Source organism: Sander vitreus, chromosome 14 (genome assembly GCF_031162955.1).
Source record: "Sander vitreus isolate 19-12246 chromosome 14, sanVit1, whole genome shotgun sequence".
NCBI classification, from domain to species: Eukaryota; Metazoa; Chordata; class Actinopteri; order Perciformes; family Percidae; genus Sander; species Sander vitreus.
The window spans coordinates 22177876-22204265 of record NC_135868.1 but is presented as its reverse complement, the minus strand read 5'-3'; the positions used below and the strand labels follow the sequence as shown (position 1 = coordinate 22204265).

The 26390-nt window shown below is 42.4% G+C and overlaps 2 protein-coding genes across 2 annotated transcripts; one reads left to right on the top strand and one right to left on the bottom strand.

The window, feature by feature from the left end:
* Nucleotides 1-202: 202 nt before the first annotated feature.
* Nucleotides 203-6286, bottom strand: med10 (mediator complex subunit 10). The gene is made up of 4 exons (XM_078268113.1): nucleotides 6025-6286; nucleotides 5852-5935; nucleotides 1926-2028; nucleotides 203-1042 (listed from the first exon to the last, which is right to left on the bottom strand). The coding sequence occupies exons 1-4, from the start codon at nucleotides 6144-6146 to the stop codon at nucleotides 947-949; spliced, it is 405 nt and encodes a 134-aa protein (XP_078124239.1). The 5' UTR covers nucleotides 6147-6286; the 3' UTR covers nucleotides 203-946.
* Nucleotides 6287-7482: 1196 nt separating this feature from the next.
* ube2ql1 (ubiquitin conjugating enzyme E2 QL1) lies at nucleotides 7483-20319 on the top strand. Its single transcript, XM_078267983.1, has 3 exons — nucleotides 7483-7700; nucleotides 8404-9319; nucleotides 17585-20319. The coding sequence occupies exons 2-3, from the start codon at nucleotides 8612-8614 to the stop codon at nucleotides 17714-17716; spliced, it is 840 nt and encodes a 279-aa protein (XP_078124109.1). The 5' UTR covers nucleotides 7483-7700; nucleotides 8404-8611; the 3' UTR covers nucleotides 17717-20319.
* Nucleotides 20320-26390: the final 6071 nt, after the last annotated feature.

The window sequence follows — 26390 nt, the reverse complement described above, 5'->3', positions numbered from 1 at the left end:
TTAAAAGTAATCCACCCTAGTGGGTATTAGCCCAACTTAAACTGTACATCTATATTTGTTTTACATAAAATACAAGATTTACTAGAGGTAAAGATAGTATACCATTTGATTGTTGCCAGCAAATGCTATTAATATATGATTCAAAGTGTTACCAAAAACATTGTCTTTTTATTATTGTAATGAAACAATGTCAAAACACACCATCAGTCCAACAAGGATCATTTTTAATAACAAAAATGATAATACAAACAAGTTACAAATAAAGAGTGGACTCATTTCTGACCATGTCGAGTGATGTCGAGTCAGAATTATCATCAAACAGCATTTGCATTCAATAATCGTGGCCATTAGAAACCTGAGCTTGATACAAAATGTCATGAACTGTGTGTGTGGTACAAATGCATGTTGCACAATGATTAGGAAGCATTACAAAAGGGTGTGTAAGAGTATAAATATACTGTATGTACAAGTGATGGGAGTAAATTCCTTAATGCAGAATCAGACAGGTGCCTTGCAGCGCCTGGATGTTTCCTCCTGTACAGTTGGGAGTTGTAGATACTGCCTCTGCTGCCGACTGCCCATGCATCAACAGGGACGTTAAAAACAAATGTGTCTCCTGCCAACATAACAACCCAGTGCTGAACATTATTTCTTTCTCCTCTCTACTCCTCCCATACACTTGCTATCGATTTGTATTTCTTTTAAATAGGTTTAACTGTAAAGAAAGGAGAGGATTGGCGGAGTCAGGGTGCTGCTGAGCAGAATTTTTCTTTTTTTTTTTAAACGTCTTCGTCAGCAACAGCATCGCAATATTTATGAAAAATAATAATGGGTTATCATCCTATTCTGCGGGCGCCCACAGAGGAACCTGTTTGGTCAAGCTCCATTCAGGCTTTCATTTCAAGGGTCACAGGTTGCAGGTCAGGGGTCATGGGTGCAGCAGTCACTAGGAAGGGGCATCTTCTCCATGTATAGCCTTATAGTTTACCATCTCCTCTGGAAAGACTTTGCTGAGCTCGGAGATTAGAAGACTCTTGAATTTCTGTAATAAAAGACATACAACAGTAGAGGTCGGTTTAGTACTGATTCATAACTGCTTTTCATTTCATGTAGAAGAAAATAGACGTATTTATGTTTATGTCTAGGACATAGTAGTCTCACTTTGCCAGACCCTCCTCCACAGCGCTGCGGAGGAGGGTCTGGCTAGTCCACACAGCATTTCGGGATGGGAAAAGAAAACGTGCTCTGGTTTATTGGCATTTCTTTAAACCAATCACAATTGTCATGGGCAGCGCTAAGCACTGGGCGGAGCCACAGTGCCGCTGCAAAATAGCCTCGGGAAGGAACTTGTTTTGGTGGAACGTGTACGTTCAAAAGTTGTTTTAGTCGTGCAACGGAAAACTCAGATTGGACAGATAGTCTAGCTAGCTGTCTGGATTTACCCTGCAGAGATCTGAGGAGCAGTTAATCATAGTCCTCAGAAATCCACCGGAGTTTAGAATTCCAACATGAAGAAAGCGGAAGGTGACGGACATCCAGCTAAAAAGAGTGAAATCTGGCAGAAATTCCTGCAGGAACAGAGCAATCCCGGAAGCAGAACGTCGTGGATATAGACTAAGGAAATAGTAACGGAAGACTTGATCAGACCAAAATAAAAATCGGCCTTGTGCCCAATTGCCTTACCAAATAACAAAGAAACACATCTGAATATCAAATAAACATATCAAATATCTGATCTGTGGAGCAGAGCTTCTAGTACGTGGCTCTTTGTATAATGATGATCCTTAAAAAGGGGACATTTTTATCTTTTAAGAAATTCCTAAAACTGCTGGGGAGCATTTAATCAGTGAAATAGTTTGTTGGCTGCGTTTCTTCTTGCAGTGTCACTGGTGGGGAATCTCAGTGGCCCTGCCACTATCTCTCACCGTCATGGTGTCGATCTTCCCTTTGACCTGCTCGTTCCTCGCCAAGGCTCTCTCCAGACATTCCTTGGTGTACAGCTGAGGGTTTCGCCCTTGGTCAATGTATCTGCAAACGCAAGGCATAATAATCAGTCGAGGGAACCGTGATGAAGCTATGAAGCACAGGAAAGGAAGTATTAATTCCATTGGCTCAATTTGGTAACTTGGCCTTCCTTCTTGGCAAAGGCACACGAGGAAAAACGAGACTCCAGATTTTTTTCTAAAACATTTTCCGTCACTTTCTGATTTGATGATTTACTTATTTCGGCAAATATTTTGCTTGCTTACTTTTTATTATTCCAACAATCCTCCACACAAATACAGTACACAACACAAAGCGTGAACCAATTCTTAAAGTTGAAAATGTTATTTTAGCAACAAGGCAATTCATAGTGCTTTACATCAAACACAAACAGCTTTAAGACAAAGTGCAGAAGAAAACGCACTACAAAAGTACAGTGTGATGGTGTGCACCACGGGGTAAACATGAAACGCCATGGTATAGTCTATATTTTGTATTACTTTGTAATCTGCAAGTGCCTTTATCATTTCAAGTGTTAATTGTAAAAATGAATATTATTTTTATGTGGTGCAACAATCCGTTCTCACTCCGAACTAGGGGTGCAAGATATATCGACTCAATATCATTCTCGCAATATCAAGTTGCGCAATATTATATCGAGGGTTGCAAGATATATCGACTCAATATTGTTATCGCAATATATCGAAAGTGTCGCAATAAGTATGCAATATTTTGTTTATTTTGTGCAGCGCTGCGTCCCGTCTGTTGGCTGTGTGGCTTAGTTGTGTTTGATTTAGAGCCCGCTTCAAACGCTGTAATGATCATGTTTCATTGGCCAGTTACCGTGCCACTTGCACATGTTAGTGCACGTCAGCACACGGGTCCACTACGTGACAAACCCTATGTTGCGTACCACGTGTGTGCATATTTCGACAGAGTGACAGTGTAAGTGAAGAAATAGATAGAGACAACAAAACGGAACGAATCAGAGAAGCGAAAGAAAAGTTGTGTCCTGGTCTCTTTATTTATTTATTTTATATATTGTACACCAATAAAACATGTCCTGTTCTGTAGACATGGTCCTCATTTATTTATTCATGTTATACCAGTCCAATATGACTGTCAGTTGAAATAAACCTTGTGTTGTAAGAAAACTTGTTTAATTTGTTATTAATCTATTTTGATGCGTTTTCCCGTAACTTTTGTAACTTTACATATGTTTAAAAATATCGAAATTAATATCTACATCGTAATATTCATAATCGACATCGCAATATCACATTTTGTCATTATCGTGCAACCCTACTCCGAACTCAAAAGTAAAAAAAAAAATGCTTGGGCAGTGGCTGTCAGCGTCAGATACGACGCAAAAACAACCCTTCAGCACGTGTGTAGAACGCGCCGGGCAGAGCAGCAGCTACGCGGCGCTTGACGATGAAGTCGTATTAAAAGGACAATTCCAGCACAAAATGTAAAAATGTAAACCGAAGCATTAAGAACTTTGTAAGTGTACAGACAGTTTATTAAAAAGATAGTTTATAAAGACAGTACCATTCGCGTATACAGGCAGGCGCCATCTCTCGTCTTGACCAGTTTACATGTAGGGACCCTCATTATACTACTGTGGAATAGTGTGGTGCTATTTTGAGCCTTGTTAGTGGTATAGAAATAGAGATTTCTTTTTAGTTTACCAGTGCCCCGACTACTAGCGTTACAAGCTAATTAGCGGTTTGCGCTAAAACTGGTCACATTCAATTAGCATGAAAACATGTCCCAGAGAACGGTCGACTCGGTGTGTTATTAACCCCTAGGTTCATTTTACGCCGGAATTGTCCTTTAAGAGCGACAACGGTAGCGAGTAGTAAGTAAGCCCGAAATTCCGCGTTGGGAGGTTAGTTGGGGTGGTGGGTGGATCAAACAACACAGGACTTTCACCCGAGAGAGACCGGGGTTCGTGTCCCGCGTGTTACTGTTCCTAAACCCAACTGTCCCGTTCTTCTTTTCCTAAACCCAACTGTCCCGTTCTTGTCCTGTGCGTCACGGAAACGTACCTTTTATAAGCCCACCCACAATCTTGTCCTTAGCCTAACTGCGTCAAAAGTGACGCAGCACGTTTAGATAAAGCGTGTTTAGATAGGACGCTAAAGGAGACTTTTAGCGTCAATAACACCAAAAGGCACCTGACCAGGCGTCCATATTTTACGCGATGGGAGTGAAAATGTGTTGGGTGCAACGGCATAAGCCGATCTCTGGAGTGGTATGCTGGTCAGTACAGTGGCATAAACAGATTCCCTGGCGGCTTGTGGTGCTTACTACAGCGGCATACGCCGCTCTATAGAGCAGTATGCCACTTGTGTTCCACCAGCACATAACTGTTGTCTAATGGCAGGTGCCACTTGAGAGTTGTTGGCTACCGTCAGTGACAGATAGTAAAGTAATTTCCTATATCCTTGCCAATGTACCAAAAGTTAATATTACAACTAGCCTTAGCTAACATGGCTATTGTTAGCATAGCCACCGTAGCCAATCTGACTATTCAATAACAGAAAGATAAGAGCAAACTTACGTTAAATAAAAGGATTGTATACGTTTCTCGCCCCAATTTTACGTAATTTCCTGTATCCAGGGGGTGTAGCACAAAATTCTGGGCCGTGAAGAAAGTTATTCTCTTAAGGCCTCTCCCCGCATCCACAGCTATTCATTCAGGCATCTGGGTAATCAGTAGGGCTGGGTATCGTTAAAAGATTTTCAATAACGGTACCGGTACCAATACTGTGAAGTGAATACTGACGAGGCATTGTTCGATACTCAATACTTTGTAGGCAATTCAGTCGGTGTCTAAAAAGTATTGAATTCGGTACTCAGTCCTAGTAATCAGTCCCATTTCCAGCCCCAGTCCGACACCCCTGTCTGCTGTGTCACGTGGGTTTTACCACTGCCACACCTCTTTAGGAGACTGGCGGCAGGTCCTGACTCTGAGTGTGTTGATTCCAATAGGAGAAGGAAACGTGAACACAGATTATGACTGATTCTTTCACCCCATAGTAGATATTGGACCCACTTTTCACAAGCCACATCTCTCTGGAACATTTGACACTAGAAATGGCATTAAAAGACAATAAAAAAAAATAAAAACAAGCTAAAATAGAGAAAATATATGTATAAAATACAACAATAAAAAAGTTGCTGTGCGACGTAAGAAATGAATAATGATGAGTTAATTAAAGGCAGCGTCAACCAGAAAAGTCTTCAACCTTGGTTTGAAGGAACTGAGAGTTGCAGCAGACCTGCAGCTTTCTGGGAGTTTGTTCCAGATATGTGGTGCATTAAAAACTGAACGCTGATTCTCTGATATTTAGTTCGGACTCTGAGGACAGAAAGCAGACGACCTGAGAGGTCTGGATGGTTCATAATGTAGCAGCAGATCAGACATGTATTTTTGGCCCTAAACCATTCAGTTCTTTATAAACCAACAGTAGTATTTTGAAATCAATTATTTGACAGACAGGAAGCTAATGTAAAGACCTCAGAATTGTTACAAGATGCAATGTGATCCACTTTATAATGATTAGATATTTAAAGTATGTGTATGCCGAATACGAAAGCGGCGCTCAACAATCCAGAATAAAAGTTGAATGAGGCATGCAACATTACCAGATGTGCGGACAAGGAATGACACTATATAAATCGTCAGATTTTCGAAGAGGGTTTGGCGTGGTTTCACGAAAAGTATTCTCTCAAACCCAACAAATGTGTGTTTTCACAGCAAGACAGCAAGGCAGATTGTTATATAGGTCATAAAGCCGGACAGGCACAACAACATCATCATAGCTAGATATAACGATAACGTTAACGTCAGTGGACTCACTCAAAGACCTCCAGTGGTACGTTGATCTCATGGAGCTGTTGACGGCACTTCTCGATGTCTTGCAGTCCAGATATCATGTAATTCCTCAGAAGAAAAAATCAACACAACATGTCAACATCATGCTTATTTGCAGATTCGTGTCGTTATAACGTTCTCAATCCAACATGACTCACAGCTTCTGGTTCAGTCCTGCTTGGCTGCTGGGCTGGAAGTCGCTGACGATGATTCCCAACTGTCGAATATTCTCGATAAATTTCTCCAGATGCTCCTCCAGGTTATCAAATTTTTCAGCCATGTTGATCAACTGTTACTAAACTACTAAAAATGAATAGAAATGACTCCGTTTTGGAAGAATCTCTTTGTCAATGAATCGCTGTTGACTGTTCGCCAACGACTCTACGACAGTCACAGCCGAGGTGCTTTACGGCAATAAAATAGCCAATCGCTGTGGGTTCTGTTCGGCTACCTAGGTAACAACCAATGACAGATTGCCGTTAACTAACTCTCAAAGCCTTAAAGTGTCGTGCGGCGAGTTAGAGAGAAGCTTCTTTGTCAAAAACATAACATGAATTGAGTTCATTAGTGCAGAGTAAGTACGGTGACTTGACTGCATCTAAAGCAGTATTGTACAATCACAATCAAATATTAAGACTATATTATTTAATATGGCAATATGTGCCATAAAAAAACAAAAGAGGCAAGTGTCCTGCATTTTCCAACGGACCTCTCAAATAAAGCTGAGCTCTGCTCCCAGTAACAATATAGGGTAACATTTACTAAGTGTAAACACAAGTGCTGATTGCATGGGGATACATGGGAAACTAAAAGTGAAAGTGAATGTCACTGACGTTGAGATTACATTCCTCCGGCATGTTCTTTCTGCCTAGCATGTATTCTTTCAGGTTAACAGAGCAACACCAAGATACACAGATTTAGCCAGAGTAAACCACGTTCAAATGTACTATCAACCTTCAAAATAAAATTAGTATTACATATTTGCATACAGTATGGCACCTTGCACGGGCCGAGGGTTGATGTAGTCCCTAAATTTAAATATTTAGGAACGTTTTATGTGTAGTATAGACAATTGCTGGCCTTTAATAGCCTATATGTTTTCGATATGAAGTCACTATGATTATAAATGGTGCTATTTTTTTTCTCCGTAAACTTTTGTTAAACAGTTGTGGAACTAATCTTAATGTCGTGCCATATAGTTTCATATTTCCATTAATTGTCTTGGTGCATTGGAATTATTGGTAGGCTAGCGTAATGTGTTATGTGTAGGCCTATAGTGTGACTACTACGTTTTGCGAGGCTATTCATGTTCTATTTTCCCCTGTTGCTTGTTTTCCATGTAGCCTATAGCTTAAAAGATGTAGGTAGGCTGGGGAGTTTTAGTGGAAAATGCAATAATTTAAAGTAGCTTAGCTGAGTTGTTATGATCCTTATTGTAATTGCCAACCGGAATATGTCAATGCTGTAATTTCAATATACATCATTTTCTCCATAAATGTAGGCCTATAGCTATTGGTGCTTGGTTTGCCTTGAATGTATACCTTAGGGCTTTTATTTTGAAATGGCGTAGCCGTAATTTGCGGCGCCTCACCGATGAGAACAGACTGGCTGAAAAGAGTTACCGGGGGTTGGTTTGTCCTGGGCTGCATTAAAGCTGGAGCTGCCGTAGCTGCACACACATCAAAGCTTTCCTACTCTCCCTCACTGCAGCTCCCACCGACGGCAGGTCTACTGGACGGTGGAGCCATTTCTTCTTTTTACACACAGCGGGATCGGTGTCCGGTCTACATACGGGGATATAAAACGGACATACTTCGAATTTTACCCGTCTACGGTAAGCACGGGCTCCTGTCGGATTGCTGGTCTAATATTGGGTTTGTGTGGGCGGGAGAGCACACATAAAGGCTGATATTCTTATGATAAGGATTCACAGTGTAGGATATATGTAGCTTATGTTTTGGACGCATATGTGATCATATAGTGACTTAATCGGATATAGCATTTTAATCCTCTATAATAATATATTCCGTATTATTTACCAACATCATATCGTGCATATAACCGTATTGCCTGTTTAAAGTTCCATTGGTAATAGGGTATACTAGTAATGTGTTTCTATATTATTCCTATAGGCTACATAGTGTGTCTTTTGTAATCATTGGTAAGAACATTTGCTATAACAACCTGGTGATGCATATGGTGTGTTTTTCTTCTAATCCTTTTCCTTCCGTCTGCCTATAGGCTATGGTTTCTTTTATGATTTCCCTGTAGTATATTTCTTTATCCTGAGTTTTTGTAGCTATGATATGACGATGCACCCTTCTGCTAAAATGTATTATAACATCACCTCAGTGCTTCTGCGTAATGTATCGTCCTATCATTGAACAACTGCAGTCACAGTCGTTCGGTCCGCTTGTGGGGGGGTGATTGAATTCCATCGATTTATTTAGACAAAACTGTTTTGTTTTTGGTGGTGTCTGTAAGAGAATCTTTATCTAAACTCGCATTTATTTGTTGTTATACTGTTGTTTCTTTAGTCGAGCCGTGTCGAGATGGTGCTCTGAGGAGAAAACTGCACAGGCTCCCCGGTTGTGTTCATCCTGAGGCTGCAGTGAACGGAGGGGGGGATTGCGGTACAATAATCAGCATCAATAAAGGTCTTCTCTGTGAACGGGGACCGACTTCACGAGGGTGATTCTTGCCCCTGTGCGGGGGGATCGGCGGAGAAATAGATCTATAAAAATTATGGCCACCCTACTGCGGAAGATCGGTCTGATCCGCCTGCACGACCGAGACACCGAGGACCCAAAGCACCATCAGGGCTCGCTAAAGGGGACCAAGGGGAACCAGAAAAACAACGCCAACAAACACTGTCAGACCGCCAACGAAACCAACATCCTGAGCACCCCGGAGATTAAGGCCAGGAAGCTGGACCAGCTCGGCAAGGACAAGCCGTCCGGCAAGGATAAGCAGGGCAAAGATGTTGCAAAGGAGAAGCAGCAGACGGGAGGAGGCGGGAGTAAAGCGACCAGTGCCTCCTCGATACCACCGCTGGCGCCTCACCGGCAACACTGCACCCAGGTCCGGACGCGGAGGCTGATGAAGGAGCTACAGGAGATCCGGAGGTTAGGGGACAACTTCATCACGGTGGAGCTGGTGGAGGACAACCTGTATGACTGGAACGTCAAGCTGCACCAGGTGGACAAGGACTCGGCGCTGTGGCAGGACATGAAGGAGACCAGCACCGAGTTCATACTGCTTAACGTCACCTTTCCCGACAATTTCCCCTTCTCGCCGCCGTTTATGCGGGTCCTGACGCCCCGGTTGGAGAACGGCTACGTGCTGGACGGCGGGGCCATATGCATGGAGCTGTTGACCCCCCGCGGATGGTCCAGCGCCTACACGGTGGAGGCGGTCATGAGGCAGTTTGCGGCCAGCCTCGTAAAAGGACAGGTGAGCGGAGGAAGGGCTGGTTGGGTGGGTGGGGGGTGGGGGGCTTGCATGGCATATCATCAACCATACGGCTTGTTAATCATCTCTAGTGCATTTATTTTCAGCCATGACACATCATTCATTCATGCGTCATGCGTAATTAACGCGTAAAACTGCTTTTACGCATGTACAACATATGTCCACCATGGTGAGGATTTTAGTCTATTACGGAGGTTTAAAGCAGTATTTCGTTTAATGCAATTCAGGATGGAGAGGGGAATGAAAATATGTTTTCGGTAATTTCATCGAATCAAAATCATCATTTTCTTGAATGAAATGTCATTTTTGGACACCAGTGGAGTGATCTCCCAAGATAACATGTGTATAGGAAAATTCATGAAACAAGTGTATCCCAACAGGAAATACGTCCAATCCTTTTTATGCCTTAAAGAAAAAACTATAATTACAAGACAAAATTGTTCAGTAAAATGTATGTGTTTGCTATATGTTTAGCCTTTGTATGGCCTTTATAAGATATAGGTGCTATACTGTCATATCACAGGCCAGTAGTCTCCTCATTCCCCCTCCTCTCTGCTATGAGTAAACCCACGATTATGAATATTATTAATCTTTATGTGACTTTACCGCAGCCATTTCATGCAGTGCAACCTCAGTATCTCCTTGATGCCAGCTCTTCCCTGCAGTCCCGGTTTGCTCTCCTTTTATTGCCTCCATGAATCAACATCCTTTGTCCATGCAATGGAACAGTCCTAATACAGTACAGGCTCTAATACAGTGTATCTGCACTCCTATCGGATTATTCTGAAGGAGGAATAAGACAATTAATCAACACGTGTGATGTGTGATGATGGATAGAAAGACAGATGAATAAATAGAGACAGCAGGTATATCCTACCTACCAGCAGTCCTCAGACTGACTGGATTATGTAATCCTGTCAAATCTGTTTTTCACATCCTCAGTGCACTGCAGCAGCAGCTCTGTAATTCCGATGGAAATAGCTGCATCTCCAAATGCACTCCAGGCTATAATCGTTTAAACTCAGAATAGATTTTCTATTTTCCACCCAGATAAGAATCCCAATTTCCAATAGTGTTTTGAAATGCTCACAATTGTGTTATATTTCCATTTCATCTATAGTCTGCTTTTTTTTTCCTCACTGACTGTCTGACGTCAGCAGTATGACGACGCTGTGGCAGGATGAGACCTTACGTAAACTGTCACTGGATTCTCCTGCCCAACCCCCCAACCTTTAGTGCTCTGATGATATAACTGAACATTATTCCTGAGTCCTCTGTTTTCATTAAGCATATGTAACCATAGAGGGCATGCAAAAATTGTACCCACAGCAGAGAGAGAAAGAGAGAGAGAGAAAAATGTGTGTGTGTGTGTGTGTGTGTGTGTGTGTGTGTTCATCTTGATTTGCTGCTTGAGGAGATGAGTTAGCAGCTCCGCATTGCTCCCTAATTATGGTGCAGTGTCTTCCCTCTCCAGTTTGCTAATGGAAACAATATTGATTAATTATTCCTGTGTGTGTGTGTGTGTGTGTGTGTGTGTGTGTGTGTGTGTGTGTGTGTGTGTGTGTGTGTTTCTGCACCTCTTTCTCTCTTTGTCTGCCTCTTTTGTGGATATGTGCCTACACAGGCGCTTGCATGTGTTTCATGTCCTAATTTTCTGAGAGATGTACTCATCTGTCATGCATCATGACAAACACAGAACTATATATAAACCTTAATACGCAGAATATATTTATTCGTCCTTGGGCACCGGTTCACTATGACAATAGTGATGGGTCTTGTTTAGAAGCTCCCTACCTATTTTTAGTGTGAGAGGATACACACGGTGACAAAGTGGTGAGGTGGAAGTCAACAGAGCTAAACACGTCTTCGCTCGCAGCTGTGAGGGAACACAGACCCACATACACACACACACACACACACACACACACACACACAATCACACAAGCTGAGATGAAGTGGCATTACTAAAGGTAATCACCAGTTCACCAGTCTGGCCATCATATACTTAACTATTTAGTTTTAAGTCTTTTATGAAGACAGGAATTAAGCCTCATAGGGCTGTGCAGGTGGTAGGCTGGGGGGGGGGCAAACTCAGCGTCATGTTCAATATAGGTGTCTTTGTAGTGTGAGCCAATTGATAACCTGTCAATCACTCGTTCCCACATTGACAGTGTTTCATTCTTCAGACCTTCCTCGCGTACAACTCAGCTTTGTGACGCAAGTGGTATGGTGACAACAATTTTGAAGATTAATTCATCTTTATGAATCACTTGCTACAATTTTCAATTTAATATGATTGAAAATACAATATTTTTGACTAAAATTCAGAAAATAATGTTTTGCCAAAGAAACTTGCCTTGGGGGCTTTTTTAAAACTATTTTTAAAACTAATTTATAGACTAAGCGATCAATGATGATTATAAAAACTATTATTGACAGATTGATTGATAATGAAAATAATCGTTTGTTGCAGTCCTGGATCTAAATAGATAATACCTGACAAAACCAATTTGAGGTTGTGTACCAGTAATTTAGTATCACTTTCATTAAGTTTTGGGGACTTAAGAGACAGATAAAAAATTGTCTAAATTGAAGTGGCATAAATTGCCTTTCAGTCCCCAGTACTATGGGTTAGACCACAAAGAATCTGGATTCTACATTTCCCATAATGCAACCGGACAGTGTTTTTCATAAGAACCACCAACTCTTAAATGCCCACTTCTCTCAAAAGCCACAACTCCAGTTTGTAATGCAGACCTTCTGTTAAAAATGTGTACTCTCCGAGCCCAAGCCGAGATTCCCCTGATGACATCATCAGGGTTATTTTTTTTGTACTTTGGGAAGTTCCTTCAGAGCCACACAATACACTATACTGTTTAACTGTCTAACTTACACAGAATTTACTATGGGAAATTGGTGGAGTTCCTCTTTAAAGTTTCCTGTTTTCTGTGATGGATTGTATTGGTCATTGGTATACTGTACAAGGATGAATGACAGCAAAGTGCTATGCTGTCTGTCTGCAGACAGAGGAAGCTAGACCAACTTTACTTCAGTGACCCCCCCGCTCAGTCCCACAGGGCTCTCCTTAATGATCTGATGAGGATGGTAATGACATTGATCCCTGTTTGTTTATCCCGACCCCGTTAAGCACATGTCTGCTATATGCAATCCCGCCCCCCCATCTCCCAGAGATGCTTCCCAACATGCACTGGGGCCTTCCCTCCTCTGCCCATTGACTGATCGCCATTCACACGATTACCCAGCAGCCACTTTACACGAGTGTGTACCTCTCAACGAGTGAGCGCTTAGCTGAAATGGATAAACACTGACATGGCACTGTATAGGCCCAGGGCGCTCACTCAGCTGAACCCGAAACACACACACACTCACACAGACACACACTCTCACACACACACACACACACACACACACAATCATACTCTTTTGTTTGCCCATTCTTTTTTTTCTCACGAGCAGATATTACTTTCTCTCTCCGTCCATCTTCGGATGCATCACACCGAGCCATTCTTGTAGATGACTGTGAACACAATGGCACTAATAATGCCCAGTTTCACCTTTTCATACTGAAGCCATAGACCTTTGTGGAGGCTTGTGCATCAATACACACATTCACAAGCATATTTTCACTCTTATTCACACACTCACTTCCTCTCTCCTCCTATCTTACTCTGTCTCTCTCACACACTCAACCACTGTTTTCAGTGTAGGCATATGCAGCTGGAGTCCATCTAAGCTGTCCACACACACACTGCCCCATGTTCCCCTCATAGGGAACACACCAATGTGAAATTGCCAGCTATTGTGCGTAAAAAAATATTTACATAATGCACACTGTGATTGGTTTAATGACAACAAGATGAGGGTACCTTCCTCCCTGCCATCTATCACCATGGTAATCACACCTCTTTAACAATGGCCAATTGCCATAACGATATCCAGGGCAGCGGCTGCCATTTTGAGGCCCTTAAAGACATGCATGGTTATGAGGTTGCTTATGATTTATAAAGAGAACAACATATCCCCGCTTTTCACCAATGCACCGTGACAGTAGCCAAGCGGTGCATTATCTGTGTTTGTCAGCCTGGGTAATCTGTGTTACAGGCCTCTGGCTGCACAGAGAGCCAAAGCAGGTTCCAGGCAGCGCTGCTTAGGTGGCACCCGGTTGATTTGTTTTCCATTTTAAAGGCTGTGTGGATCAAAGCGATTCCCCCAGGAACGCTGCATATATCTATCTGAATGAGTCACTCACTGCGTCATTGAGTTGACTTATTCAAAAACAAGTGGGAAAAAAAAAAACCCTGTCAGTGATGGTAAGGTTTTCTTGTTTCCAGTGCAAATCAACTTCCACAATCAAATCATTGTCTTCATACCAGTCATGTTGTAGTCATGTTCTGCCTGGTTTCAATTGTCTGACTTCATTTGAAGTGTTTCATGCATGAAATGAAACGACTTATCACGGTGGACATTTGTAGGGGTTGATTTCAATATTGATTGAAATACAAGTTGAAACAGCAGGACAAGCTATTCAAAATGTGTGTGTTTGAGAGAGAGACACAGAGACAAATTGGGAGGAAGAGAGTGAGAGTGTCACTAAGCTCCGCAGTGAAATGAGGCCAGTGTTGCTACAGGAATTTAAACTGTATCCCTAATCTTTAGATCGTTCAATGTTATCACCTCATCTCAGTTTATCCCCTTCATCACTTTTGACCCAAAATAACCGAGCAAATACGCAATAGGACATACTGATCTCATCCCTCAGATGTCATGGGAGCAGAGAATTAACGCTGGACTATGGTTGATGTGTCTCATTGCATAGAGAAGCATGCAGTTCAAAATGTTTGGTCTATAAAATCAAATTTTTGTTAAAGGAACTGAACAGTGGCTGCTTTAAAACATAGAGCACTAATGCTTTCCCTAGGCTAATGTTACATAAAATACCGTTAACTTGTTTAATCTCTCTCTAAATCTTTTTTTTTGTGCTTTCCGTTCCTGGTGTTGAGACAAAAGTAGGGAAACTACAGTGAGCTTTTGTCTTGTGGACCCAGGAGTGTTTTACAAGGACGCAATGTCCAATGCAAAAAATAACCCCTATTTTAATTGTGCTTTTTAGTTCAAAACAACTCATTCAACACCTAATGGTTCCAAGAACTAAACATTCAATTCCCATGAAAAGCACTAGTAAGGTGTGCAAACAGTACCAAAGCCACTGTTAATCAGAAACAATAGAAAAAGAACAGCAGGAAAGAAAAAAACTGAATAAGGTAGATCCAAAAACCCCATAATTCTATATCTTTAATCCAGGAAAAGACAGATTGCTAATCTTATTGTAAATCAGCAGGATTGTTCTTTGACCCCAAACCTTGAAAAGTTCTACAATATATCTTTCATTTTTAGCAGTTTGTTTAAGTTTTTTTTCAAGTATTAATTGTCAGTAATGGGAAATAAGGCAGATTAACTTGTTTTACTTGTATCAAATTTGAAAGGTATAAAAGACACTATCTTAATTAGCACTGATGCAAACTAGCAATGCATCCCGATCAGCCATGTTTTAAAGTGTTGGTTCACCAAATTACAAAAGAAATGTACACATTTACTTATGTTTTCTTACTAGCGATATCTAGCCATACAAAATAGTTTGGTTCCAATTGGTTTTAGTTGACATTTTGTTTGCGGTGTTGACAGCATTGAAAAATGTAATTGAAAAAAATCTAAAGCATTGTGTCTCTCCAGAAACATTGTCCCAGACCGGACTTAGCTCACTTCCCAAAATGTCGAACTATTCCTTTAAGCACCAGATGGAAAATGAAACGGATTGAAAAAAGTTGATCAATGTTGTCTTGTGTATCAGACATTAGCCCTGTTCACACCTGGCATTAACATGCATCATGGGTGATCCAATCACAAGTGGACAGCTCTAAGTACAGGCGTGTTCACACCTGGCAGTATGATGTGTCTCCACATGTGATGGGATTTCACTTCCCCACTTTATATGCAAATAAACACATACATCATTTCTGTTCGCAAAGACCAAATGCAGTGTTGTTTTTGACCAGCCGATTGCAGCAATGGATTTCCTGTGCGTAGTCTACCAGAAATTAAGAAGAAGAAATCTCAGTCTATTCCCTGGGTCTATACCTTGGCGTGTTCCAGGCAAACCAAGTCAGCCAATATGTTTGACATACTCGTAATATATCTCTATGGGCTTTTAGAAAATGTTCAGACGTTGTGGCCAAAAATCAGCTTGCGTGATTTGAGAGCGCTACGCTTACGCAGAGGGAGTCAGTTGAGTAGGCGGTCCTTCAATGTGGCCCAGGACACATTCGCTTACACACTCCTAAAAGAATGTGGCCATATGCAGCTTTGACCACCTGAATGTGGTCTGAGCGATTGGATCTTGCATCCTCAATGCATCTTGATGCATTCACAGCTGTACTTAGAGCTGTCTACTTGTGACTGGATCACCCAAGACGCATGTTAATGCCAAGGGTGAACAGGGTCATTGTGTCACTACATAACAATGAATAACTCCTGGCTCCTCAACGGTGGGATAATGGCTCCATTTATCCAGTGTTTTTCTCCTGAAAAAATGGACAGGAGCATGTAGCTGCAGAACTAAGGTGCAGGCCATGGATGTCTGAAAATAAGAGGGTATTTATCTGTGCTGCACTGCAGCATGCAGAGGAGCTCACCATCTAAAAGAATTCCATTAGTATAGGTTTCAGTGGAGCTGAGTGGCCTCAGTGCCATTTTCTCCCTGCCAAGAAATGCTTAGGGTAGAGGCAAGTGGTGCAGTGTTACAGGCCGTGTCCAAACAAATACAGTAAAGTACCTGGCATATTATACAGCAGCAGGCTCATGTCCAGTGAGTCGACTACAACAGAATGTTTGTTAAAGCTGCAGTATGACCAGAGATTTACTGTGTGCAGTCAGACCTGTTTGTCACAACCTTACATTATTGAGGTTTCTGTGATTCGGAGGGGATTTTTATAAATGAAATGAGGCACTTCAAACAGTTAGTGGCATTCATATGAATCACACATGTTGTCATGGCTGTGTACCAGAGCTGTGTTTTCATGTGAAGACAGTTTTCTTTTTTTAATTCATCCTCCCACACACTCTTCTTTAGGGAAGACTTAGCACCGCCAGCAACAAAAGAATAAGCAGCTTTATATGATCACACCCACTCCTCCTTTCTCCATTTTTTTTTTGTTGCCCCCTGTCATCCCACGCTTATTATTATTAGCTCCATGTTCCAAAAAAAAAGAAAAGAAAATATATATAAACTATTGCTTAAAAAACCCACATTTGTAGGAAGTAAACTCCTCAGGTCTAAACCCCCAAATCCCCAGAGACGTTATGAAAGAGCTTGCTGTCCTTATTGTTAAGGCCCTGACACACCAACCCGATTATCGGCCTTCAGACAGTCTGGCGAGGTCAGTGACTCGAGTCTGTTTGGCGTGTTCCGTGCTGTCGTCAATCAGAGGAGCTGTCGGCCTTCATTTGAGCAGATTTGACAGGTTGAATCGGAAGGCGGGGAGTCCGACTCAATGGCCAATCTGATTGGTGGAGCGCTAACCCGGAAATGACGAGCGGGATGAGCGTGACTAGAGTCTCTCAATATCTGACAAAAATCTTTTAAACTGACCTTTATCGATCTGAAATGAAGACAGATTCAGCAACTGTATGGCCTATTTTTCACTTAAAATGTTTTCAGAAACACGTTTCGGTGAACTATTTTAGTACAATATGAGATCGTATTCTAAACGAGCCATTAAGCAGCCAGACCCATGTGACGCGTTCGTCCAATCAGCTCCCAGTTTTCATTTTTTGGGCGACAATACAGATTACGCCTCGCGCACGCGCAGAACGTACGCTCAAGTTGGCGTCGCTTCGGTGTGTTCCGAGGCACTTTTTGGACCTCGGGAAGGCAGTTAGTCTACTGCCTTTTCTGCCGAAGGTCGGCCGTCGGGTTGATGTGTCAGAGCCTTAAGCTATACCTCTGTCATGGTGTCCCCCACTGTATGCAATTGAGATGATGTCTTTATCAAACAAAGTATGAATGTGTTTAGACCCCAATAAGAGCCTTAAAGAAATGAAGCAACGGGCCAATCTGTCCCAGTAGCGGACAGTATGATGCCTTCTCTATGTTGTATCTTTCCACACAATCCTAACCTCATCGCCCTCTCAACCCTTCCCTTCTCTCTGTATCTGTGTCTTCCCTCACAGGGGCGTATATGTAGGAAAGCAGGGAAGTCTAAGAAAGCGTTCAGCCGTAAGGAAGCCGAGGCCACCTTCAAGTCCCTGGTGAAGACCCACGAGAAGTACGGCTGGGTGTCCCCGCCTGTGTCCGACGGCTGAGTGCTCCCCCGCCGACCCTCCGACCCCCTGACCCCCTGCGCTGGCCCAGCTAGCCCCGACACGCAAAACGACACACCACGCTAACTCAACAATCTTCCATCTTCACCTTTTGCTGTTTTACTCAAAAAGTTTTGTTTTTTTGGGGGGGTTTTGTGTGTCTGTGTTATTATTTTTTTGGAATTTGTTTTAGTCCTTATCTCCACCAAAACTCTCGGAGAGCAGACACACCGCCATCATCGTCACTCCTCCACCAAGAAGAGACTTTCGTTCCCCTCCCTCTCGCCCACGGAGATTCTTTCCCCCATTTTGGAAAGACCTGAGAGGGAAGTGTGTGTGTGTGTGTGTGTGTGTGTGTGTGTGTGTGTGTGTGTGTGTGTGTGTGTGTGTGTGTGTGTGTGTGTGTGTATGTTTCTCACTCACTTGGATATCAGCTGGGAGTATGTGCATGTGCATTGGAGTGTGCGTTACTATCGGTGGATTTCTTTTTCAGATTTTTTTTTTTTTGTCGTAACGCACACCCATGAACATAAGGGATAAATCGGACAGTGTGGACTTTTCCACCCATGTGAAAGACTACTGAATGAAGAAGACTCATCCCACTCTCCTGTCCTCGCCATCCCATCCTCTCCCTTCTTCTCTACAGCACTGAACTGGCATCCCTTCCCGCTGTCTCTCTCTGTAGCTGTCGGGTCATTTGCATATAAATGAAGCTGTTAATGTTTAATAGACGGGCACCGCGCTGGCATTTCTACTCATTTACTCCTTCATTTCCCCTTTCTTTCGACTGTGCCGTTGCTCACAGTTCAATGCAACACGATTGTAATTTACATGGAGCTGTGCTCTCTAGCTCTAGCTCGCTCGTTCACTTTGTTTCTCATTCTTTCTCTCCGTCTCCTGTGGCTAAATTTAGAGCTCACTGTTGCTTTGATGGATATTGATTTCTAATTGAGAAATAAAAAGTCACGTTGCTTTATGCAGAGACTATGTATGATAAATATAATGAAAGTCAATCATCTCTCTCTCTATACTCTCATGTTAGTGTGTGTGTGTGTGTGTGTGTGTGTGTGTGTGTGTGTGAGGAAGGAGACTGTAATTCCCATGATTTAGATACCAGATGGTACAGCTGAAGGCTAGGCCTAAGTATGTGTGTGTGTGTGTGTGTGTGTGTGTGTGTGTGTGCGTGCCTGCGCGCGTGCGTGTGTGTGTGTGTGTGTGTGTGAGCAAGGGAGACAACCCTTTAAACAGAGAAGAGAAGAATATAATTTACTGTGAATGACCCTAAGGCCTAAAGGGAGTGCTGTATTCTTTGTTGGATTACTTGTCGCTGTCTTGTTCCTCTTTCTTTGTCAGATCATTAGCAGGCCTACTTTAAACACGTGTGGTTGCAACTGAATATCTCGTCTGTCTCTTTCCGATTCCATGTAAAGAACTAAAGGTCAGTAGAATATACGCTTTGGATGTTTAGCTGTGCTCCAGACGCACGCACATACACATGAAAGCTTGCCCACACACTCATGCATACACCTGTAGCCTTTACACCGGCGGTAACACCTAGAAATGAATACAGATGGAGGGCTTGAGCTCCGCCGGGGATGGAGTGCTGCTTTAAATGAGCATACACTTCAGAGCCCGCCTGATTGATGTCCGCTGGAATAGAGAGACTCAAGGTAATAGGGAGAGGAGGAGGAGAAGAAGAACAGAGGGAGAGGAGGGAATTGCGGGAGCTTTGATCACCACTGGCTGCTTCTAGAAATGTCAGGTGGCTTGCAAAATGGCCGAAGACAGATATTATTTGCTGTCCCCGCTGTGATTACTTAAGAGACATACAGTTCCCGAGTTCCAACCTTTAGTTCCAAGGACTTTATAAATATCTGCTCTACATCTGCAGCAACGTCAGTCTTAATCAATCGGACGCCTACTAGCCACCGACTAGCTGTCGTCCAATCCAGTGGGCTCCTTGTGTGTTTGTTTTGCTATCTGCTAGTTAAATGTCAGAGGGAAAGCTGCTAATTGGTCTGACATTTCAGCAGAGTGTCATTAGAGAAGAGCAGCTGAGAGCAGAAGGATGGAGGATGTCAAACCTCCCGCTCGGCACTGACATTTTGTCACTTCCCGCTCCTGCTCCGTGTTTTGGGGGAAGGAGTGTAGGGAAGGCAGACAGCGGGTTAGGTGAGGAGAGACAGGGGTGTAGGAGCATCTGGATGCCAGTCAGGTCTCGGCAGGCCCAACCCTAATCCTGGAGCAGAATGTTTAAACCGCTGAGCTGAAGCCGAGCCGTGCTGCCAGCATGCCGCGTTTGGATCGGGCTGCGCCGCGTTTCAAAGCCCCCCCTTGTGTCGCGTGGTCGATAACAAATGTCCGTCTGTGTGTGAGTGCATGTGTGAGCAAACGTGTGTTGCACTCCCATCGTGAAAAAAAGAGGCAAAAGAGTATAAAAAAACAAAAAAACAACACCACCATCTGGTACGTGATTATGTATGAAAGCGTGTTAGTCCTCTTTGAATTTGGCTAGTCATTTCAGGGTCGATCGTATGGTGATCAATCGGCTTGTCAGCGGAGAAAACTGTAAACTGAATTATTGTTAAGACAAAATATCTCAAAAGCTAAGGTTTCAAGAGAATCATTTTGTGATATAGTTTAGATTGGTAGTTTGCAGACACTAACTGGGTGAATTGATTATGTTGTATTATATCTGCATGTGATATGTGATTGGTAGCTAGCTACTGTATATCTTTTTTCAAGAAAAGCAAGAAAAAACTACGGTGAAAAACAAAACTGCAAATGCTTCTCTTTTCTTGTTTTTTTTTATTTTTTTGGGTTCTGTATTGTATGTATATTTCTTTTCTTTCGAAGCCTCCTAAATAATGTCACATTGTGTTATATGAATGTTTGTGTTTTAATTTATTTGTGGTGGCCAAAATGACTATTTGAAGCATGTTGCAGGTAATGTCACAAAAAAATGAGAAGAAAAAAAAAACCTTGCTAAGAACGATAGCCTATGTATTAGTGTGATCGGGGAAGGTGTGTTTATTTGGGGGGATTTCAGGGAGTAAAGAAGGACAGAAGGTTGCAAAGCCTCAAGATTATAAAAGGGAGTATTTTCTTCATTGGGAGAGCATCAAAGTGGAATCAAGAAAATTCCTACGCTCCCTTGAAGACTTTCTAGTCACCTCCATGATGTCACTACTGTCCCTTCCCCGTTGGTCCTCCTCTAGACAGTGATTTGGCTTATGGGTAATGCAGTCAACACAAAGATCTGGACTGAAGTTTTCCCCAGTCACAGATCAGGGATCAGTGAGACCTCCCTATGCTTCAAATCCCGCTCGTAAAGGGAACGTGCACATCTGACCTGTGATCAGTTACTCTGGGCGACTTTATCCCACTCCTGACTCGAGTGTTTGGTCGAGACTAAGGTCTTAAAAGGTGAAAGGTCGTTGCAAGACCAAACAGGAATGTGCAATAAAAGTTACAGCTTATTCAAACTCTGCCTACTGGATTTGTGGTTTTGTTTCACATCTGCATTATGAGCTAATGTCACACCTGGGAGCTTCGTGTGCTGCTACTGTACACTTGCATGCATTTTAATGACCTACTTTAGGCTGCTGTGTCCTATGCGTGGCACCTGCATTGTCCTAGTTTCATTTACTGCAGTCAATAAGACATTGTTTCTAACATCCTCATTTAGGACAGACTCTAATCACACATCCTCCACTCTTGGGCTTTTATCAGATGGCCTCAAGCTTGATGGAAACACAGTGTTCCCTCTCTGTGTGTGGAGTGGTCGCCCTAATCTGACACAGGCGCCCATAAATGGATGTGTTAAAGAGAGTGCAAGGGTAATGCTGACAGACTCCTACTGAACATACCATTTAAAGAAAGTTTTGTAAAGATTAAGTTAGGTGTACTGTAAAGAAAATACACATCTTAAAGGAAAATTCTGTTCCATCATTTCTAAATTGGGGAGAAATTACCAACATTGGCTGCCAAGATTACAGCTATCTGGCGCTAGCATACAGCTACTTAATAGTTAGCACTAGGCTAACGTTAGATTGTAATGGAACAGAGCAGCACTTTCTACCGTCAAAAATCACAGATAAAGGCTTCTGAACCAATCGGAAATGTTCTTGCGACCAGAAATTGGGGAGAATGTAACAACATTGGTTGCCATGATTACAGGTTTCCCTGGCGTTAGCACACAGCTACTATAGTTAGCAGTGGACACTAATAGAATATAGCAGCACTTTCTACCGTCAAAAATCACAGATAAAGGCTTTTAAACCAAATACTACGGAATAGATAAAAAGATACCCGGAATTGGGGAGAATTTAACAACATTGCAGGCCAAGATTAAATTTTTTACTGCCATTAGCATGCAGCTACATGTGACAATGTTAACACCGCAGTAGCATAAAAAAACCACTCCAGTAGTTCCGGCTTGGCTGGAGCTTATGACCAATCATAGAAGGCCGGCTTGAAGTTGCGTAACAGTTAGACACCCCCCCTGGCCCTGATTGGTGCATCTGAACATCGGATTTTTTCAAATCGCACTACAGGCTGTAGGTGGTGCCAGAGGAGCTGGATTTTTTATTTTTTTATTACCTGCTTCATGTAGTTCTACTGGAACATAGGGTCAGTTTCAGCAAATGTGACAGAAACTTAGTTTTATAAGTCTTATCTACGGCACCTTTAAGGCCTTTGAACACCAAGTCTGAACCAAAATTGTCTAAAATACGACCTTGCGTTGTGTCAATCACGTTTCACTGATCATGAAACGTTTGTCCGTCATTAAAAAATTTGCAACAGGTTTGATTTTCAGCATTTTTTCATATGCACTCATCGTGACCACTCAGAGCCACCGTACATGTCATCATCCGAAATGGCATCTGATCATCTGATTCACTTAATCTCTCAGCACAAAGCACTTCACTTACAGATAGAGATTGGCAGGTGATTGCAAAACAGCTTGGTATTGAGGATTGGAATCGCAAAACAAAGTATGTGTGAATGGATTAGACAGTGATTGTGCATTGACAGCTAAATGTTACTTTTTGCTAATGTCATTCATTACAGGAGCGGGACTAGCGCATCCATGTAGGCTAATTAATTCAAGAAGTGAGAGGACCACAAAATGATTTACTGCTCGAAGATTCCATTTGGTCTCATATTGCGAATATTCGCAACAAATCGGAATCAGTGTGCCAGAGGTTTCTGTGGGTTAACGAAATACCGATTAAAAAACGCATATGACAAACACATTTTTGGTGTGCATAGGCCTTTACCAAAGGTGACCACCACACATGTAGCCTAGTGCTATGCAGTGAGGGACTGTAACTGACATCTCTGTTGTGTTCACTTTTACTTGCACTTCTAGAGAATTGATGGGGAAAATATGATTAAACCAGGGGTTACTTTACAACATTTCTGCTCCTGCCATATTGGACTCCACTCTAACGATGTCACAGCATTTTCAGTAATAAAGTTGAGTGAGTAACATGTTATCATAATTGACAAGAATGATGGACAAAATCCATAAAACAGCATGAACAACAGATGATATATCACCATAATCCATATTGTATCACACGAGGATTACTCCACCCACCTCCAACCTGAGCAGAGATCTAATCCAATAACTGAAAACACCTGTGTGGGCGTTTAAGAGAATTTGATTTTCGTCCAGTGAAAATCAAGTTGTACAAGTACCTGAATTGATCTCAACCCAGTTAAAATTCATTTCTTACGTCCAGAATATATGTTTTTCACTGAAGAAATGTTTTTGACATGTCATAGTACAAAAAGCACAGGCGCAAATAATAAAACTGATTTACCTGCTTCAGTTTCCAGGCAGTGTGCTCACAGACACAGCTTAAGTGAAATGGAGGCATCGTTATTAGTAACACCTGTGCTTTTCCTGCTATGAGTCAAAATGCCCGCTGTGAAAAAGTCATGTCTGTACAGTAGATATGTAAACAAAAGATATCTAAAATTAAAAAAAAGACCTGAAGGTAATCGGTTCCAACTAACCCACTGCTCCGAATAAGTGACAAATTAACGCCAACATGTTCCTATTTACATGTTGTGATTTGTATAGTCACAGTGTGTACAAATAACAAGGTCACATGAGACACAGCAATCTTCTAACCATATATAAACTGGGAACTATATTCTCAGAAAGGCGAAGCAGTGCTACCTCTGCTACTTGGGCGGAGTGATTTGCTAGCAGCACCTGAGAAGCCCCGAGCTGAGAGTAGAAATGCTTCGCCTTTCTGAGAATATAGTTCCCAGTATATATACGGTTAGAAGATGTGTGTGTCTCATGTAACCTTGTGATTTGTACACGCTGTGACTATTCAAATCACAACATGTAAATAGGAACATGTTGGCGTTATTTTGTCACTTATTCGGAGCAGTAGGCTAGTTGGAACCTGTTACAACTCCAGGATCCGTGCTAGGCTAAGCTACCGGTGGAGCCGTCGGAAAGAGTTACGACGCGCACGTAAATGAGAAGGGTATGTATGGACTTATCTAACTCTGGGGGTTACGGTGAATAAGCTCAAGTCCCAATAAGTCGGCGTGTTCCTTTAAAGCTCACTAATTTACATGTTATATCTAGTTTGCTTACAAAAACTGAAGTGTAAAGAACTTGGTTTTACAGGGGGTGACTGTTCACTGTTCAGTAGGTGTTAAACAACACTCCTATTTGCTAAACCACGCAAATTTGTAAACACATACACACACACACACACACACACACACACACACAACACACACACACACACATACATCATTGCTGACATATCCCAAATTAATTGATCCCTGAGCACTCTTGTTTTTGTCTAGTTGATATTTCCACACTGCTCATTAGGGCGGGAGAGAGACTGAGCAGTGTATCCGAGGGATTAAGATATTGATGACACCATGCTGAATGCTCTGAGGCAGGGGTCGGCCACCTTTTTAATGTGTAGTGCCATTTTAAAATGTTCTTGAATCAGTGTGACATATAATCCTTAAAACTGCAATCATCTACCAAGCCCGTTCTGGCAGTGTTATTTTTTTCCCTTTGCGTCGCATTCTGTGAAGAAGGCTATGAATACTAGCCAATCAGAGGCAGAGTAGGGCGGATCTTTGTGGAATGCGGATGGGGAAAAAGTCATTCAAACTACTTTAAATAACAGGCTCTGCTCCTGCCAATGGCTGTGAAAGAGGCCTTTTTTCCAGGTTAGAGCAATATCTCCTCCAAATGTCTGTGCACGTCCCTGGTTCTGTGTGTATGTTTGTGTATGTGTTTGCACTCCTCTGCTCCAGTGGAAGCAACAGACAAAAACATTTGATATTCAATTGTGTGATAACAAGACACAATCCCCTGAAGGTAACTTGACACACAAAACATCCAAAAGAACCTCAGCGAGGCTCTGAGAGACAGAAAGAAAAACAGGAGGCAGAGTGAGAGGAGAGGGTGAGCTAGGAGGAAGTTGGCCGTCACTGTGTTTATGTATTCAGGTTGCTTTTATTCCAAAAAATGAAAAAAGAAAACCCCGGAGGAAGCCGTTTATGTTATTTGTAAAAGCAACACGCAGCATGATGAAATAGCGGCATGACAGTCTGAGCGATGCAAGCGTATGGCACCTGTTTTCATGGGGCAAGCTTAGTTGTAATGAGATTTTAATAGGGGTGAGGAAATGGTGATAAGCCTTTTTTTTATGGGTGCTGTCGTACCTGGAGTATTGTTTTCTTCAGGATTATGGATGTGGTGGAGGGTAAAACCTCCTAAAACATTCTAGTCATGTTTTTATCTGTGGAATCGTTTTTTTCTCTCCTTTTCGGAGTGAACATAAATTTTTAGGATAAAGTCAGAGGATGCATCACTGCAACTAGTAGCACACTGGGGTGTTCTAAGGATAAGGTTTTGTAAGTGTTCCAGCTTAAATAAATGGTTTAGTATCCTGTAGATTTCTTTATATAGAGGTGGCTGTTTATACACCTTTTTATTTACCAGTCATTACTACAGGTGGTACGGTTCATGAAAAAACATCCGAACCGCTCGGTTCGCTTGTCTCGGTTCGGAGTGTGTGTGTGTGTGTGTCGCACGGTTCGTCAGTACACTGTTGTGTACTAACGTACTACCTAACTGTGCACTAACCACTTACTGCCGTAGTGCCCACTTTCGACACCTATGTTAAAACCCTTACTGGAAACGACGAGGGGGATGAGCGTGACGAACGCAACACGTGGCAGCTGATTGGACGAACGCGTCACGTGGGTCTTGCTGCTCCCGAATTTCAAAACAGACTCTAATGGCGTCTCGTTCTGAATACGATCTTGTATTTTACGAAAATAGCTCACCGAAAAGTGTTTCTGAAAACATTTTAAGCAAGAAATAGGCCATACAGTTGCTGAATCTGTCTGCTTTTTTGATCGACAAAGGTCATTTTAAAAGATTTTCGTCAGATTTTGAGAGGCGCCAAGCCGAGCGCTCCTCAGGTGGAGTGTGGAGTGCTGCAGGTCACGTCACATGCAGAAATGTCAAGTGGGAGAGATGAGGATGTTATGGGCAGCTCTCTCTCCGCCCTGTTTTGGGTGTTTTTGTTCTCTGTTTGTCTGTGTGTCTCTGTGTGTATCTGTGTTTTTCCACCTGGAGTACTGGAGGTGTGTTCAGAGGAAAGTAGGTAAAGGG